The 18,057-nt window shown below is 47.8% G+C and overlaps 1 protein-coding gene across 1 annotated transcript in view; it reads right to left on the bottom strand.

Annotated features, from left to right (window-relative positions):
- Positions 1 to 1,106: 1,106 nt before the first annotated feature.
- Positions 1,107 to 18,057, bottom strand: part of lcor (ligand dependent nuclear receptor corepressor) — a 35,863-nt gene continuing 18,912 nt past the window's right edge. Inside the window, exon 6 of the mRNA XM_084196435.1 lies at positions 1,107 to 2,375. Within this exon, the coding sequence (XP_084052561.1) occupies positions 1,184 to 2,375 (1,192 nt within the window). The 3' untranslated portion in view covers positions 1,107 to 1,183. The remainder of the gene's footprint in view (positions 2,376 to 18,057) is intronic.

Consider the following 18,057-nt stretch of genomic DNA (forward strand, 5'->3'; position numbering starts at 1 on the left):
AGGTTTGAGGATCTCTCTCCAGGAGAGCAGCAGATATATAAAATTGCCCCTACACACTGATCTCAGGTCAGTTTTGAGGTTTCCCCCCTAATGGTTAAGGTCAGGATTAGGGCAGGGTAAACTGATCCTAGATCTGTGCCTACGGGTAACTTGTACCTGGAGTGCAGAGTTGGCCAGGCATTATGACAGACCTTAAGTGCATGATGCTAGGGCAGCAATGCCGAGGTAACCTGGTCTGTCACCACTGAGCGGCGCCGGTGAGCGCCAGACTGAAAGTGTAGTGCAAAAGAAAGCCAAAAAAAAGAAGCTAAAAAATTTTTAAATAAAAAACATTCAAACTATCCTAAAAGTGAGTAGTTATCTACTAAAACATACAAACATGCATCCCTGATTGACTATTTTGTGTGTCTTTACCTTAAAAAGGACGCGGTCAATGTTGCTTTCGTTCACTTTTAAAGAGTAGCAGAATATCGAAGGAGGAAAGAAAGTTTTGCGTTTGTTAAAGAAAAATGTCTACCTGGCGATAGAAATAATGAGGTTTTGATTCAGCTTCCTGGTGAGAGAGCTTCCTGTGACATTACTAGTTTTAGAGTTGGTTCAAAACATAAGAGACAGTTCACTTACCAATTGGTACTTTATGAGAGAGGGGGGGGGGGGGGGGGGGGGGGGTTCAAGGACCATAATAGTTTGTTCAAAAGGGTTCATTTTCAACCCCCCCCCTAATTTTTCCCAAAATTGGGATATTCCGCAGCCCAGACTGCATTTAAAAGCAATGCAGGGTCAGTGTATCAAGTTCAGAAATAGGGGGAGTTACGGTTTTGGGGGGATAATCAACATGCTTTACAAAATTGAATTAATAATTGTCACGTCACTCGTGGCTTTTGACGCATTTGTTTCGCCGCTTGATATAAAAGCTAAACAAATGTGCAATGTGCAGTGTCAAAGCGACCACCGCAGAACCAGCCGATTGGCTTAGTTTAAGTTTTAATTTCTCATCTCCAGTTTGTTTTAGAATCCTCCTCATATCCCTGCGCTTGTGCTCACCCAGATACTGCAACAGTAAATTGGCACAAATAAAGCTCCATTAGTTTCCAATGACGTAGTCTTAATGTTAAGATATTTTGTATACATATCAGGGGAAAGGAGGGGAGGATTCGGCGTCATCGTCGTCATTGTTTCTCAGTTAATCTTCAAATTCAATTTTCATTTTTTGCTCGTGGTTCAGATCGGCGGCCCCTGGCAGCGCATCCTCTCGCGGCGTGGTGGTTGGCGTAGTCTCTGACTCGGCGGCGGAATCCTGTCCTCCCATCCTCATGGTCAGTTTGAGCTTCTTCTTAGGAGGGTTCTTCAGTGTGCCCAGCCGCTCCTTCACCTTGTACTCCAGTGTGCTGTGAGGGATCCCGTATATGTTCTGGGCCTTGGACACGCTCATCTTCCCGCCCATTACCATGCCGATGGCCTCTTCTAAGATCTGGCTGTTATACTGGCGGTAGCGCCCCCTCTTCTTCCTGGGCTGCTTGGAGCCCAGGTCGCCCTCGGGGTCGGAGGTCGGGTACGGTGGACCGGAGGTCCCCTGGTCCACGTCGGAGCTCCAGTAGTCGGCCGCCCCATCCAGAAAACCTCCCAGGCTGTCTCTCAGGCTACCCCCACCGGCACGTCGGTTCTGCTTGGGCAGAATGGCCCTCAGCTTCCTGCTCAAGGCGTTCTCCACCCCACCGTGGCCCCCGGCGCCCACCATCATGGCCCCGTACCCGTACAGGTCTGAGGCGTGGGAGTCCCATGACAGGTCCATGCCCCTCACCTGGGGGATCTTCAGGTCCACGGGCGAGGAGTGGTGGCCTCCCGGCTCCCTCTTCACCACCACCTCATGGTGGCTACTGTGGTGGGTCTTGGTGGAGCCATGGTGGTGGCTGTGGTGGTGGAGGCCACCTCCGGAGGAGCTCTTGGAGGAGAACGCCCCATGTTGGTGGTTGTCCAGGAACAGAGGCAGGTCTTTGAGGTCTGAGAGGATGGCGCTGGCCTGCTTCAGCCTCAGCAGGCTGTCCAGTTGGTGGTGGTGGGCTTTAACACTGGAGGAGCCCCAGGGAGAGCCGTCCCGTGCCAGGCGGGGGTGGGTCTGTACGTGGTTCCCTTTGTTCCCTTGGTTGAGAAGCCCTGCCGCCTCCAGACTGGCCAATGAGAGAGCGGGGGGCTGGCTGAGGAGGCGGTGCTTCTGGCTGAGGAGCTCCTCCTTGATAAGCAGAGAACGGGCCAATGGTGGCTTGAGGTGGGCGGAGCTGACGTAGCTGTCCCTCAGCCCGTCCTCTAAGCTTCTCGGCAGCATGATGTCATCGTCCTCCACGTCCCGAAAGGCGTGCTCAACTCTCAGGGCACGCCTGATTGGAGGGAAAAGAAAAGAGAGGGTCGTTAACTAGGAAGTACTAAAATCAGTCGATTCAGGAAGTGACTTGTAATGAACTGAAAACGACACATTAAAATTACACTACTCTACTCTGCTCATTGGTAATGTCAACAAATGAAAAGTACCGCTTGGTTTTTTAAAGAATATTACCTTATGTTTTTTAAAGTTGCACTTTCTTCCATAATGTGTCATTGTTTAGGTGTTTGTTTTCAGCAAAACTCTTCTGCAGTAAACATGTAACAGTAAACATGCAATATTTAAATGATAAATGTACCTCCCACAGACTTTAAAGGGGCAATCTGCAGTTGCTACATCAATTTTTGGACTTCTAAAGAGGTACCCACTGATTCTTGAAGAATATAATTTATAAATGCCTCATGAGGTTAGTTCAACTGTTGTACCCCATGTTTGTAAACAAAGTAAATGTAAACAAACACTATAAAACACACACATGCATAAAACTATAAGTCTGATATCATGGATGGTCAGTCCTTGCATCCATACAGATGTAGGATCTTAATTTGATCACTCTTTTGTTGCTGAGAATTCACTTAAATCCCACACTAACACATCGTTATATTAACAGTATTGCACTTTTCATGTAGTCTACTTTTGGCCAGCTAATAGCCTAACCACCGATCAAGCAATATTACAGACAAAACGTTTCAATCCTGTTACTGCAGGATTATTTCTACTTTGAAAATATACAGTGCATTCGGAAAAGCCTTAGGTTATGTTACAGCCTAAAATGGATTAAATTGTTTTCCCCCCCTCATCACTCTACACACAATATACCCCATAATGACAAAGCAAAAACCTTTTTTTGTAATTAGTTTTGCAATTTTACAAAAATATAAAAAACTGAAATATGACATTCACATAAGTATTCAGACCCTTTATTCAGTACATTGTTGAAGCACCTTTGGCAGCAATTAGCGCCTCGAGTCTTCTTGGGTATGACGCTACAAGCGTGGCACACCTGTATTTGGGGAGTTTCTCCCATTCTTCTCTGCAGATCCTCTCAAGTTCTGTCAGGTTGGATGGGGAGCATCGCTGCACAGCTCTTTTCTGGTCTCTCCAGAGATGTTCGATTGGAGAGTCCAGGCTCTGGCTGGGCCATTCAAGGACATTCAGAGACTTGTCCTGAAGCCATTCCTGCGTTGTCTTGGCTGTGTGCTTAGGGTCGTTGTCCTGTTGGAAGGTGAACCTTTGCCCCAGTCTGAGGTGCTGAGCGCTCTGGAGCAGGTTTTCATCAAGGATCTCTCTGTATTTTGCTCCGTTCATCTTTCCCTCGATCCTGACTAGTCTCCCAGTCCCTGCCACTGAAGAACATCCCCACACCATGATGCTGCCACCACCATGCTTCACCGTAGGGATGGTGTCAGGTTTCCTCCAGACGTGACGCTTGGCATTCAGGCCAAAGAGTTCAATCTTGGTTTCATCAGACCAGAGAATCTTGTTGCTCATGGTCTGAGAATCCTTTAGGTGCCTTTTGGCAAACTCCAAGTGGGCTGTCATGTGCCTTTTACTGAGGAGTGGCTTCCGTCTGGCCACTCTACTATAAAGGCCTGATTGGTAGAGTGCTGCAGAGATGGTTGTCCTTCTGGAAGGTTTTCCCATCTCCACAGAGGAACTCTGGAGCTCTGTCAGAGTGACCATCGGGTTCTTGGTCACCTCCCTGACCAAGGCCCTTCTCCCCCGATTGCTCAGTTTTGCCAGGCATCCAGCTCTAGGAAGAGTCTTGGTGGTTCCAAACTTCTTCCATTTAAGAATGATGGAGGCCACTGTGTTCTTGGGGACCTTCAATGCAGCAGAAATGTTTTGGTATCTTTCCCCAGATCTGTGCCTCGACACAATCCTGTCTCGGAGCTCTTCGGACAATTCCTTCGACCTCATGGCTTGGTTTTTGCTCTGACATGCACTGTCAACTGTGAGACCTTATATCTACAGGTGTGTGCCTTTCCAAATTATGTCCAATCAATTGAATTTACCACAGGTGGACTCCAATCAAGTTGTAGAAACATTTCAAGGATGATCAATGGAAACAGGATGTACCTGAGATCAATTTCGAGTCTCATAGCAAAGGGTCTGAATTCTTATGTAAGTAAGGTATTTCTGTTGTTTATTTGTAATACATTTGCTAAAATTTCTAAAAAATCTGTTTTTGCTTTGTCATTATGGGGTATTGTGTGTAGATTGATGAGGAAAAAAAGTAATTTAATCAATTTGAGAATAAGGCTGTAACGTAACAAAATGTGGGAAAAGTCAAGGGGTCTGAATACTTTCCAATGCACTGTAGGTCAAATTAAGATCGTACATATGTAGCTCTGTCTATGAATTTGAGAGTGGTTACATTTCTCCAGCCCCATCCCTCAGCTTTTTACCGAAACAGGGTTGGGGAAAACGCTTTGTGATTGTTTCAACTGCCCCTTTAATTTCATGATTACTAGATATAGTATAGACACAAATAACTACGTATATATTCCCTTCAGTTTACAGACAGTACCTTTAATTGAAATTCAGTTTACTTCCTGGTGTGATGCTGGGTGTTCAATCTCCATTTCATTTCATTACATTCAAGCAAAAAGCCCATTTGAGAAAATGTTTTGGCTGTAAACTTGTGTTGGCTATTAGCTAGTTATAAATCTTGTCAGCTTGACAAAGTAGTTGCCATCATACGGATTATAACTCGTTAGCTGGTTCCATATGGTCTCATTACATGGGAGAGAGTGGCTGGTTACGTACCAAATGGCACCCTATTCCCTATGTAGTGCACTACTTTTGATGAGGGCCCATAGTGCACTATGTAGGGAATAGGGTGCTATTTGGGATGCAACAGTGTCTAATGAATTATATTTACTGTGCAAAGCGGATGTAGCCTGAGCTATATTCCACTCATTACAGCACATTATTCTCTTATCTCCTATCTTTAACAATTAAGGTGCTCATGAGACAGAGAGAGAAAGAGGCAATTAACACTAATTTCCTAGGGGTTTTAACCAGGTGTAAAATATGCATGTTGTGACAGTGTGAGTCACTTTTATAGAGGTAATTAGAGCTAACTTACTCATGTCAAACATTTAATTTACTGTCTGTCTTTCTCAAACTCAATTTGATAAGAAAATATGTCTCACGCAGAGACACAAACGTATTTAAACTGAACTGCAATTCTTAGTAGTTTATTTGTCCCCATATTGCATTAAGCATAACTATCCATTTACATGGACATTTAAAATTCAATTTGGTTTAAAAAAAAAAAAACAAGCAACTTTATTTTACCACGTAAAAAATTGAATATGTAATTTAAATGTTATTGAATCTTAATGCTGTTTAGAGATAGAGAGCCATGCACTGAGTAAACAGAGAACACACACAGTCTGCTACACTAATAAATCATGTGAGGACAATGAGAGGAGGGAAAACATAAAGGACACACAGCATAAATAACCATGACCATAATACCAATCCTCCACTGGGAGAAAGACTCATTTGCCTGAGAAGGTATAGAGGGCGCAGAATGGAGCGCATTGTGATCAGGTTCTAATTAACGGTATAGGGTAAACTGTATATAGTAACGGTGTCATAGAATTCACCTGACACAACACAATAGACATAATGCCTGCGGTTGGAGTTGAAGGCAGAGTTTTTCAGTTTCCAGCTAAACGAGGACCTTGGCATGTCTTCTATAGAAATAGTCACAAAAGGGGGAGCAACACAAGGATGCTCTTTTCTTCCACTCATTATTTGAGAAAATCGTTTTGAGCTCCCTTTCTCCTTTCTCCATTGGCCTGAAAACAGGCCTGAAAGTTATTCCTATAGGGGCTAGAAAGAAAATACTGTTTTCTAAGAAACCTGTGCTAAAGCTACCAAATGACATTTCCGTGACATGCCGTGCCTAACGTTTCTATTTCTGAACTACCTGAGGGAGAAAAAAAAAAAACAAGTGACTTTTTTCTGACCTCGGTGTCGGTACTGTTCAGTATGTAACCATAGCAACAGTAGCCTTTAAGCAGGAAGCACATATCCCTGTCCCCCGCAGACAAGCAGAGTGACAGCTCAATGCTATGTTCTAAATAGGACCATAGACATGTCCATCAAAATGGAAGGGGAAGTGTAGACAGATAGTGAATGAGCCTTAGCACTGAGGACGTCAGCAACCAAATCCTGTGAACAAACAACTTTCTACCAAACTCTGCTTTATCCTATACGTCTGCCATATGGACATGCATATGTCAAAACGTAAAACAAGGACAGATGTTGGATCTTAATTTGATCAATCTTTTGTTGCTGAGAATTTTCCTGCAAAGCAGGGAGTGCAAACTTGTGGTGTATTTGTGTTTTAAAAAGGCTTCTGAAGTTTGTAATTTCCACTTTCAAATTCCAGACCTGATTTGCCCTAACGAAAAATGTATCAACCCCTACACACATGTCCATTCATTATAATCCACATAAAATTTACATTTCCTGTTGCTACAGGATTATTTTCCTGCTGTAGCAAACTGGCTCAAATTAAGATACTACATCTGTACATATATGCGTACCCCTGATGAGGTTGCTTTCTATATGTCAAAAAGTCAAATAATGACACACATCCCTGATGAAGTAGTTATATATATATACAGTGGGGGGAAAAAGTATTTAGTCAGCCACCAATTGTGCAAGTTCTCCCACTTAAAAAGATGAGAGAGGCCTGTAATTTTCATCATAGGTACACGTCATCTTTTTAAGTGGGAGAACATGCACAATTGGTGGCTGACTAAATACTTTTTGTGTCTTACAATTACATTTAGAATATACTTGATGAGGGGGTTAGAAGACAGATTTTCCCAGTAAGAAATCTGGCTGGCTCCTCTTGAACAATACAGGGGTAAAACCAGGGGGTTTCACATTAATGATGGCTGCACCTTATAGTCTACATCATATACAGTGCATTCGGAAAGTATTCCGGCCCCTTGACTTTTTCCACATTTTCTTACATTACAGCCTACAATGGATTCAATTAATGTTTTTCCTCATCAATCTACACACAAATAAAAATACATGAGACTCGAAATTGAGCTCAGGTGCATCCTGTTTCCATTGATCATCCTTGAGATGTTTCTACAACTTGATTTGAGACCACCTGTGGTAAATTCAATTGATTGGACATGATTTGGAAAGGCACACAACTGTCTATATAAGGTCCCACAGTTGACAGTGCATGTCATTGCAAAAACCAAGCCATTAAGTCAAAGGAATTTTCCGTAGAGCTCCGAGACAGGATTGTATCGAGGCACAGATCTGGGGAAGGGTACCAAAAAATGTCAGCAGCGTTGAAGGTCCCAAAGAACACAGTGGCCTCCATCATTCATAAATGGAAGAAGTTTGGAACCACCAAGACTCTGCCTAGAGCTGGCCGCCCGGCCAAACTGAGCAATCGGGGGAGAAGGGCCTTGTTCAGGGAGGGGACCAAGAACCCGATGGTCACTCTGACAGAGCTGGCCAGACGGAAGCCACTCCTCAGTAAAAGGCACAGGACAGCCCGCTTGGAGCTTCCCAAAAGGCACCTAAAGGACTCTCAGACCATGAGAAACAAGAGTCTCTGATCTGATGAAACAAAGCTTGAACTCTTTGGCCTGAATGCCAAGCGTCACGTCTGGAGGAAACCTGGCACCATCTCTACGGTGAAGCATGGTGGTGGCAGCATCATGCTGTGGGGATGTTTTTCAGCGGTAGGGACTGGGAGACTAGTCAGGATCGAGGGAAAGATGAACGGAGCAAAGTACAGAGAGATCCTCGATGAAAACCTGCTCCAGAGTGCTCAGCACCTCGGACTGGGGCGAAGGTTCACCTTCCAGCAGGACAACGACACTAAGCACACAGCCAAGACAATGCAGGAGTGGCTTCGGGACAAGTCTCTGAAGGTCCTTGAGTGGCCCATCCAGAGCCCGGACTTGAACCCGATCGAACATCTCTGGAGAGACCTGAAAATAAACTCAGCAAAAAATAAAACGTCCTCTCACTGTCAACTGCGTTTATTTTCAGCAAACTTAACGTGTAAATATTTGTATGAACATAACAAGATTCAACAACTAAGACATAAACTGAACAAGTTCCACAGACATGTGACTAACAGAAATGGAATAATGTGTCCCTGAACAAAGGGGGGAGTCAAAATCAAAAGTAACAGTCAGTATCTGGTGTGGCGACCAGCTGCATTAAGTACTGCAGTGCATCTCCTCTTCATGGACTGCACCAGATTTGCCAGTTCTTGCTGTGAGATGTTACCCCACTCTTCCAGCAAGGCACCTGCAAGTTCCCAGACATTTCTGGGGGGAATGGCCCTAGCCCTCACCCTCCGATCCAACAGGTCCCAGACATGCTCAATGGGATTGAGATCCGGGCTCTTCGCTGGCCATGGCAGAACACTGACATTCCTGTCTTGCAGGAAATCACGCACAGAACGAGCAGTATGGCTGGTGGCATTGTCATGCTGGAGGGTCATATCAGGATGAGCCTGCAGGAAGGATACCACATGAGGGAGGAGGATGTCTTCCCTGTAACGCACAGCGTTGAGATTGCCTGCAATGACAACAAGCTCAGTCCGATGATGCCGTGACACACCGCCCCAGACCATGACGGACCCTCCACCTCCAAATCGATCCCGCTCCAGAGTACAGGCCTCGGTGTAACGCTCATTCCTTCGACGATAAACACGAATCCAACCATCACCCCTGGTGAGACAAAACCGCGACTCGTCAGTGAAGAGCACTTTTTGCCAGTCCTGTCTGGTCCAGCGATGGTGGGTTTGTGCCCATAGGCGACGTTGTTGCCAGTGATGTCTGGTGAGGACCTGCCTTACAACATGCCTACAAGCCCTCAGTCCAGCCTCTCTCAGCCTATTGCGGACAGTCTGAGCACTGATGGAGGGATTGTGTGTTCCTGGTGTAACTCGTTGTTGTTGCCATCCTGTACCTGTCCCGCAGGTGTGATGTTCGGATGTACCGATCCTGTGCAGGTGTTGTTACACGTGGTCTGCCACTGCAAGGACGATCAGCTGTCCGTCCTGTCTCCCTGTAGCGCTGTCTTAGGCGTCTCACAGTACGGACATTGCAATTTATTGCCCTGGCCACATCTGCAGTCCTCATGCCTCAGTAGAAAGGCATCTTTAGTGGCCTCTAAGTTTTCATAACTGTGACCTTAATTGCCTTCCGTCTGTAAGTTGTTAGTGTCTTAACGACCGTTCCACAGGTAAATGTTCATTAATTGTTTATGGTTCTGTCACGGTTCAGACAGACGACCAGAGGACCACAATTGCGTCACACCAGAAAGTTTATTAAAACTTAAGGGAAAAGGGAAGTAGGGAGTGAGTGAAGGTTCCAGGGGTAACAGGGATCCCGTCCAATGTGCTGGGTCTGTGCCCCCCCCCAGTGGCAGCGATGCGTCCTATGAAGCCGGTGGTGGGTGGTCCAGAAGTCCTGGGGGGGGGGGGGAGACACAGACACAACAGGGCGGATGAAACAAGGCAGCAGTACAGTTCAAGGGAAATCCAAATACGTAGTAGCAAGGCAGAAGGCTGGTCAGAGTTACCGGGATCGAAGAGTAGTCAGGAATCGTTATGGCAAAAAGCAGGTCTGGATCTCCTGGGGCAGAAGAGTATCCAAACATCAGGCAGGTCCGGGAACACAAAACCAGGGTGAGCCAGAAGCGCGAGCAAACAGGTTCCGGGTGTGAGCTTTGCAGACGATCTGACAAAGGAGAGCTGAAAGACAGGGCTTTAAATACTGGGAGAGGTAGTGGGTAATGCAGCGCAGCTGGCAGAGTAATTAGAGCAGAGCAGAGCAGGGACAGGTGGAGCTAGTTAGGCTGAGTAGAGAGAGTGGTGAGCAGAGTGGAAGAAAATTAAGGTGGTAACCCGGTGGAGTGAGAGGCTCATGACAGAACCCCCCCCCCAAGGGACGGCCCCAGAAGTCCCAAGAGCAACACCATGCCGGGCGGGAGGAGGGGAGCCGGAGGAGGGCTAGAACTCCTCCGAACGGTCCGAGTGAACGTCCTCATCCTCGGAGGAAGCCGGAGGGCCGTGGTCGGGAGATGGGACAGGTCCCGAGACAGGATCAGGCACAGGACAGGAAGCCGAGCGGGCAGGACGGTTAGGGACCCCTCTGGGGCGGCCCCTACGGATTGCAGGTTGATCAGGATGCCGTTGGTGGAAGGCGGTGATGAGAGTCCTATCCACAATCCGACTAGCTGGCACCCAGGTCCTTTCCTCAGGTCCATAGCCCTCCCAGTCAATGAGGTACTGGAGACCCCTACCCCTCCGTCTGGACCGAAGCAGGCGGCGGACGGTGTAAACCAGACCACCATCGACGAGCCGTGGAGGAGGAGGACAAGGCGCAGCAGGGACCAGCGGACTCTCATGAATGGGCTTAATCTTAGACACATGGAAAGTGGGGTGCACCCTCAGGGAATTAGGCAGTTGGAGCCGGACAGCAGTTGGGCTAATCACTCTTATGATAGGGAATGGGCCAATGAACCGAGGTGCCAGCTTCTGCAACTCCACCCTGAGTGGCAGGTTCTTCGATGACAACCACACCCTTTGACCAACATGGTAGGTGGGAGCAGGAATTCTCCGACGGTTGGCCCCGGTAGTGTAGCTGGCAACGGATCTGAGGAGTGTGGCTCGGGCTTGTGACCAGGTGCGGCGACATCGACGGGCAAAAGCAAGTGCAGATGGGCAAGTAACCTCCTCTTCCTGGCTGGCAAATAGAGGAGGCTGGTATCCATAAACACATTGGAAAGGGGACATACCGATGGCAGAGCAGGTCAGAGAATTGTGTGCGTACTCCACCCATGTCAATTGCTGCGACCAGGAGTGGGGGTTGCGTGAAGTCATGCATCGCAGTGCCTTCTCGAGCTCCTGATTTGCCCGCTCTGACTGCCCATTGGATTGGGGATGGAATCCGGAAGTCAGACTGACTGTGGCTCCCAGCAGGTGACAGAACTCCTTCCAAAAAGCGGAGGAGAATTGTGGACCACGGTCAGAAACTACATCCTTTGGCAGTCCGTGGATCCGGAAGACGTGTTCCAGGACCACCTGGGCGGTCTCCTTGGCGGTTGGGAGCTTGGGGAGGGGAATGAAGTGTGCCATCTTGCTGAATCGGTCAACTATGGTGAGAATGACGGTCATGCCACTTGAAGGGGGCAGCCCCGTGACAAAGTCAAGGGCGATGTGAGACCAGGGACGTCTGGGCACAGGCAGGGGCTGCAGCAATCCGGCTGGGGGCTGGCAGGACGACTTGTGTTGGTTGCAGATGGGGCAGGCTTGGACGAATTCCCGTACATCCTTTCTCAGAGAGGGCCACCAGAACCTCTGGGCGAGCAGGTTGTAAGTGCGGGTGGAGCCAGGGTGACAAGCTAGGCGGGAGTCATGTCCCCACTGAACGACCTGGGACCTCAGGTTTTCGGGGACAAAAAGGCGGTCAGCTGGGCAAGTGCTGGGACCTGGCTGGTTACGGAGAGCTTCCAGCACCTGTTCCTCAACAGCCCAGGTCAGAGCTGCTACGATGCAGGGACTTGGCAGAATCGACACAGGGTCCTTGGAGGGGGTGTCATCCTTCTGGAATTGACGGGAGAGGGCGTCTGGCTTGGTGTTGCGTGATCCAGGCCGGTATGACAGAGTGAAATTAAACCTGGTGAAGAACAGGGCCCAGCGGGACTGCCTGGAGTTCAACCGTTTGGCCGTGCGGATGTACTCCAAGTTCTTATGATCGGTCCAAACGAGAAATGGAATGGTGGACCCCTCCAGCCAGTGACGCCACTCCTCCAAGGCAAGCTTCACAGCCAGCAGCTCACGGTTCCCTATGTCGTAATTGCACTCAGAGGGGGACAACCGACGTGAGAAAAAGGCACAGGGATGGAGCTTCCTATCCTCCGCAGCCCACTGAGAAATCACAGCACCAACTCCCACATCCGAGGCGTCCACCTCCACAATGAATTGCCGGTCCACATCAGGCATCTGGAGGATGGGAGCGGAGGTGAACCTCACCTTGAGGGTACTGAAGGCTTTGTCGGCTGCTGGGGTCCAGGTGAAGGGTTGCTTGGTGCTGGTTAGAGCAGTGAGAGGGGCAGCAACGGTACTGTAGTTCCGGATAAACTTTCTATAGAAGTTAGCAAACCCCAGAAACTGTTGCAGCTTCTTTCTGTTCTCCGGAACTGGCCATGAAGTGACTGCTGATACTTTGGCAGGATCCATTTGGATACTTCCCTCTGCCACTATGTACCCCAGGAAGGCCACTGTCTTGACGTGAAACTCACATTTCTCTGCCTTGGCGTAGAGGGAATTCTCCAGAAGACGGTGAAGGACTTGCTGGACATGGCGGGTGTGTTCAGACAGGTTTCTGGAGTAGATTAAGATGTCATCCAGGTAAACGAAGACAAACTTGTTTAACATGTCCCGCAGTACATCATTCACTAGAGCCTGGAACACAGCAGGAGCATTGGTGAGGCCAAAAGGCATAACCAGATACTCGTAGTGGCCTGTTGGTGTATTGAATGCGGTTTTCCATTCATCTCCCTCCCGGATCCGCACTAGGTGGTAAGCGTTTCTGAGATCCAACTTGGTAAAAACAGTGGCTCCCTGGAGCAACTCAAAAGCAGAGGTGAGCAGAGGCAGAGGGTAACGGTTTTTCACTGTGATGTCGTTGAGTCCCCTGTAGTCGATGCAGGGGCGAAGAGATCCGTCCTTCTTCCCCACAAAGAAGAAGCCAGCACCAGCAGGAGATGAAGATGAACGGATTAATCCTGCGGACAGAGAGCCATTGATGTAGTCCTCCATGGACTTTCTTTCAGGAGCAGACAACGAATAAAGACGGCCCTTTGGAGGGGCTGTTCCAGGGAGGAGGTCGATGGCACAGTCGTACGGTCGGTGAGGGGGCAGAGATGTGGCTCTTGCTTTGTTAAACACTTCTCTGAGACCATGGTAGCATTCTGGGACATTGGAGAGGTCAGGAGCGGAGTTAGTAGGTACTGGCCGAGGGGGTAGTGCGGCAGCAAGCAGGCAGGTTCGGTGGCAGTCCTCTCCCCACTCCCTGATCACCCCGGTCACCCAGTCGAGCTGAGGGTTGTGCCGGCGGAGCCATGGGTAACCCAGGATGAGGGGTTGGCCTGGAGAGGGGAGCAGGTGAAACTGGATAGTTTCTTGATGGTTTCCGGACAGACCCATCGAGACCGGGGCCGTGACATGAGTGACCGATCCGAGTAAGTGTCCGTCCAGTGCCCGGGCAGGAATAGGAGGTGTCAAACGGAGGTTCTCCAGTCCCAGTTGGCGTGCCAGCTTGATGTCCATTATGTTGGCTTCGGCGCCAGAATCCACCAGAGCAGCCAGGGTGTGAGTTGAGTCAGAGAGGCGGAGGTGAACTTGCAGCAGGGGTTTGCGGTCGGAGGACTGGATGGTCATTGAACTCAACCGGACTCCCCCTATGCCCGGTGAGCTTCGGCCCTTTAAAGGGCAGGTTACCACACGATGTCCATCACCTCCACAATAGAGGCAGAGGTTTGAGGTGAAGCGGCGCTGGCGCTCTGCAGGAGTGAGAGAGGCTCGCCCAATCTCCATAGGCTCAGACTGATCAAGCTGACCTGGGTGAGTGGCAGTAGATGACAGGAGCCCAGTCGGATCTCTCCGAATGCCGGTAGTAGGTGGACCTTGGCGCCCCCTCTCACGACGACGGGTCTGTATCCTTCTGTCGATCCTGACAGTCAGTGCGATGGCTTCATCAAGAGTGGAAGGCAGTTCATGGGAGACCAACTCGTCCTTGATATAGTCAGCCAAACTATGGAAGAACGCGTCCACCAACGATGGTGTGTTCCAAGAACTTCGTCTAGCCAGGGTTCGGAAGTCGATGGAATGGTCTGCGACTGTACGTCTGCCTTGTCGAATACTGAACAGTTCACGAGACGCCTCTGCGGTTGGTGAATCCAGGTCAAACACCTTCAGCATCTCCTCAGCAAACAGGTCGAAGGTTGCACATGCGGGGGTTTGACGTTCGAACTCTGCTGTTCCCCAGAGTCGAGCTCGGCCCGTCAGGTGAGTGATGGCATACCCAACTTTAGCCCCCTCCGTGGCGAAGGTCCTTGGCTGCAAGGAGAACTGAAGTCGGCAGCTAGTCAGGAATGGCCGGACCTGGGTTGAATCGCCGTTGAACCGCTCGGGGTTTCCAATCTTGGGTTCCGGAGCAGCGGCTGCAATGACCGGGGCAGGTAACTCGGGGGCAGGGCTGGTGGGCAGACTGGCTGGGGTAAGGTTGGTGAGGAGTTGAATGATCATGGCGAGTTGTTGTTGCTGCTGCTGGAACTGCTGCTCATGCTCGTCGGTTTCCATGTCGGGGGAAGTGTGCGCTGAGTCCATAATGGTCAGATCGTACTGTCACGGTTCAGACAGACGACCAGAGGACCACAATTGCGTCACACCAGAAAGTTTATTAAAACTTAAGGGAAAAGGGAAGTAGGGAGTGAGTGAAGGTTCCAGGGGTAACAGGGATCCCGTCCAATGTGCTGGGTCTGTGCCCCCCCCCAGTGGCAGCGATGCGTCCTATGAAGCCGGTGGTGGGTGGTCCAGAAGTCCTGGGGGGGGGGGGGGAGACACAGACACAACAGGGCGGATGAAACAAGGCAGCAGTACAGTTCAAGGGAAATCCAAATACGTAGTAGCAAGGCAGAAGGCTGGTCAGAGTTACCGGGATCGAAGAGTAGTCAGGAATCGTTATGGCAAAAAGCAGGTCTGGATCTCCTGGGGCAGAAGAGTATCCAAACATCAGGCAGGTCCGGGAACACAAAACCAGGGTGAGCCAGAAGCGCGAGCAAACAGGTTCCGGGTGTGAGCTTTGCAGACGATCTGACAAAGGAGAGCTGAAAGACAGGGCTTTAAATACTGGGAGAGGTAGTGGGTAATGCAGCGCAGCTGGCAGAGTAATTAGAGCAGAGCAGAGCAGGGACAGGTGGAGCTAGTTAGGCTGAGTAGAGAGAGTGGTGAGCAGAGTGGAAGAAAATTAAGGTGGTAACCCGGTGGAGTGAGAGGCTCATGACAGGTTCATTGAACAAGCATGGGAAACAGTGTTTAAACCCTTTACAATCTGTGAAGTTATTTGGATTTTTACTAATTATCTTTGAAAGACAGGGTCCTGAAAAAGGGCCGTTTCTTTTTTTGCTGAGTTTAGCTGTGCAGCGATGCTCCCCATTCAACATGACAGAGCTTGAGAGGATCTGCAGAGAAGAATGGGAGAAACTCCCCAAATACAGGTGTGCCAAGCTTGTAGCGTGATACCCAAGATGACTCGAGGCTGTAATCGCTGCCAAAAGGTGCTTCAACAAAGTACTGAGTGAAGGGTCTGAAAACTTTATGTAAATGTAAGTTATGTACGTTTTTTAAATGTTTTTGACATTTGCAAAAAAATTCTAAAAACATGTTTAGTCCTCTATAGTCCTCAGTGGTGGTTAGTGATGTATGGTGCCTAGTGGCACTTGTTTTGCTGTATGAAACTAAAATAAACAAACTAGTGATGTATTGGTTATTATGGTGTAATTATCTTTTTAAAGGATACTGTTATTATTTGATTGTGTATGTGAATACCTGGTTATTTTTCGCACTGTAAAATAAAGTGGTATCCAAAGTAAGCTAAATGAGTGTGTTGATCTGTGTTTGGTAATATATCTGTGGTCTAGGGGGAAGGATGGAGGGATGGAGGAGGGGTGGATGGAGGAGGGGTGGATGGAGGAGGGTTGGATGGAGGAGGGTTGGATGGAGGAGGGGTGGATGGAGGAGGGTTGGATGGAGGAGGGGTGGATGGAGGAGGGGTGGATGGAGGAGGGGTGAATGGAGGAGAGGTGGATGGAGGAGGGGTGGATGGAGGAGGGGTGGATGGAGGAGGGGTGGATGGACGAGGGGTGGATGGAGGAGGGGTGGATGGAGGAGGGGTGGATGGAGGAGGGGTGGAGCGAGGGAGGAGGGTAAATCCAGATTCCACATCCCCTTCTTAAATTAATATCACATGACCTGATCATTAGATAATCCCAAACCACCAACGCTGTTTCTGATACACCAACAAGGTGTCTTACAACAGATTACACACACACACACACACACCACCCTCACCATACATTATCGCTTTGGGGCGTTAACATGTATCGAGCCTCTCAAATCCATCTTTGACCTTCCGTGTATTCTAATAATTCCTAGGTCTATTCCGTAATTATCCAGGTAATTTATTCTAACTTAAAGCAGGAAAACAAAGTTTCTACAGTGTGTTAATCATGCAAATATGACTTGAAGGCAGAACGCTCAGTTATCAAAATACACCACGGCATTGTGGGTAAGTCGATAAAAGCGGGGTAGAGAAGAGAGACAAAGGAAAACCACCAGTCCCTCAGGTCTTTGATGCAGTCTAACGTTCAACTCCTATATGATGAATAATTGATAATGGATTAATGTTAGTTACTTATAAATACCTATGTACTGTAATCATACTGATAATGGACTAGGGTTAGTTACTTATAAATACCTAGGTACTGTAATCATACTGACAATGGATTAAGTTGAGAGTTAGTTACTTATAAATACCTAGGTACTGTAATCATAATGATAATGGATTAGGGTTAGTTACTTATAAATACCTATGTACTGTAATCATACTGATTGTGGATTAGGGTTAGTTACTTATCAATACCTAGGTACTGTAATCATACTGATAATAGATTAGGGTTAGTTACTTATAAATACCTAGGCACAGTAATCATAATGATAATGGATTAGGGCAGAGCTTCTCAATTATTTTCTGTTACGCCCCCCCCCCTAGGAAGAAGTAAACATTTCGCGCCCCCCAACTCTCCGCCGCAACTGTAAATAGTATAATTTGTCTATAAAATTGTTATAAGTACACCTCTGCATAACATTGTATCCTTATTAACATTAAAGAAAAAAAGAAAAAAGAAAAATATAGATCAACTTACAACAAAGAATAACTTTATTAACATTGTTTTTTAGTCTGTAACAGAAAATACTAAAAATGCATAAATTTGCCTGAAATTTAAAAAAAAGTTCAAACCTTATTTAAACTGTAAACATTTTTTGACCATTTGATACTGAAAAATAAAATTTAATATAATCAATAAATAATAATACATTCAAATTGATCAGCAACATTAACTCAGGAGCACAATATATGAAACACTTTGACCTATAAAACAAAAATGAATAAAACAATTTGTGCTGATTTATTATTATTTTTTAAATCAAAATGAGGAAGTCAGGATGAATGGCTACAATGAGCACGTTTTGCAGTGCACAGCTTTTCGAAGCGGGGTTTGAAGCATGATACTGCAATTCTCAGCTCCTGCTCAATGTTTAGCTGGGACCTGTACTTGGTCTTCAGTGCAGCAACAGCAGAGAAGCCAGTCTCACAAAGATAAGATGTTGAAAAAGGAAGAAGAATGCCCATGGCCCTCTGCCCTATGAGTGGATACTGCCTCTCTACACTCAGCCAGAATTCACTCAGTGTCTGTGATGTGAACCTCAGTCTCAATGTGGAGTCAGACGTCATATCAATGAACTGGTCCTCCTCTGCAGAGCTGAAACCAGTTGGAGCTGGTGCATTGAAAGGATCTCTCACCCAGTCATATTGGGAAGT

This window comes from Coregonus lavaretus (assembly GCF_964263955.1).
Source record: "Coregonus lavaretus genome assembly, contig: HAP1_SCAFFOLD_419, whole genome shotgun sequence".
Classification (NCBI taxonomy): domain Eukaryota; kingdom Metazoa; phylum Chordata; class Actinopteri; order Salmoniformes; family Salmonidae; genus Coregonus; species Coregonus lavaretus.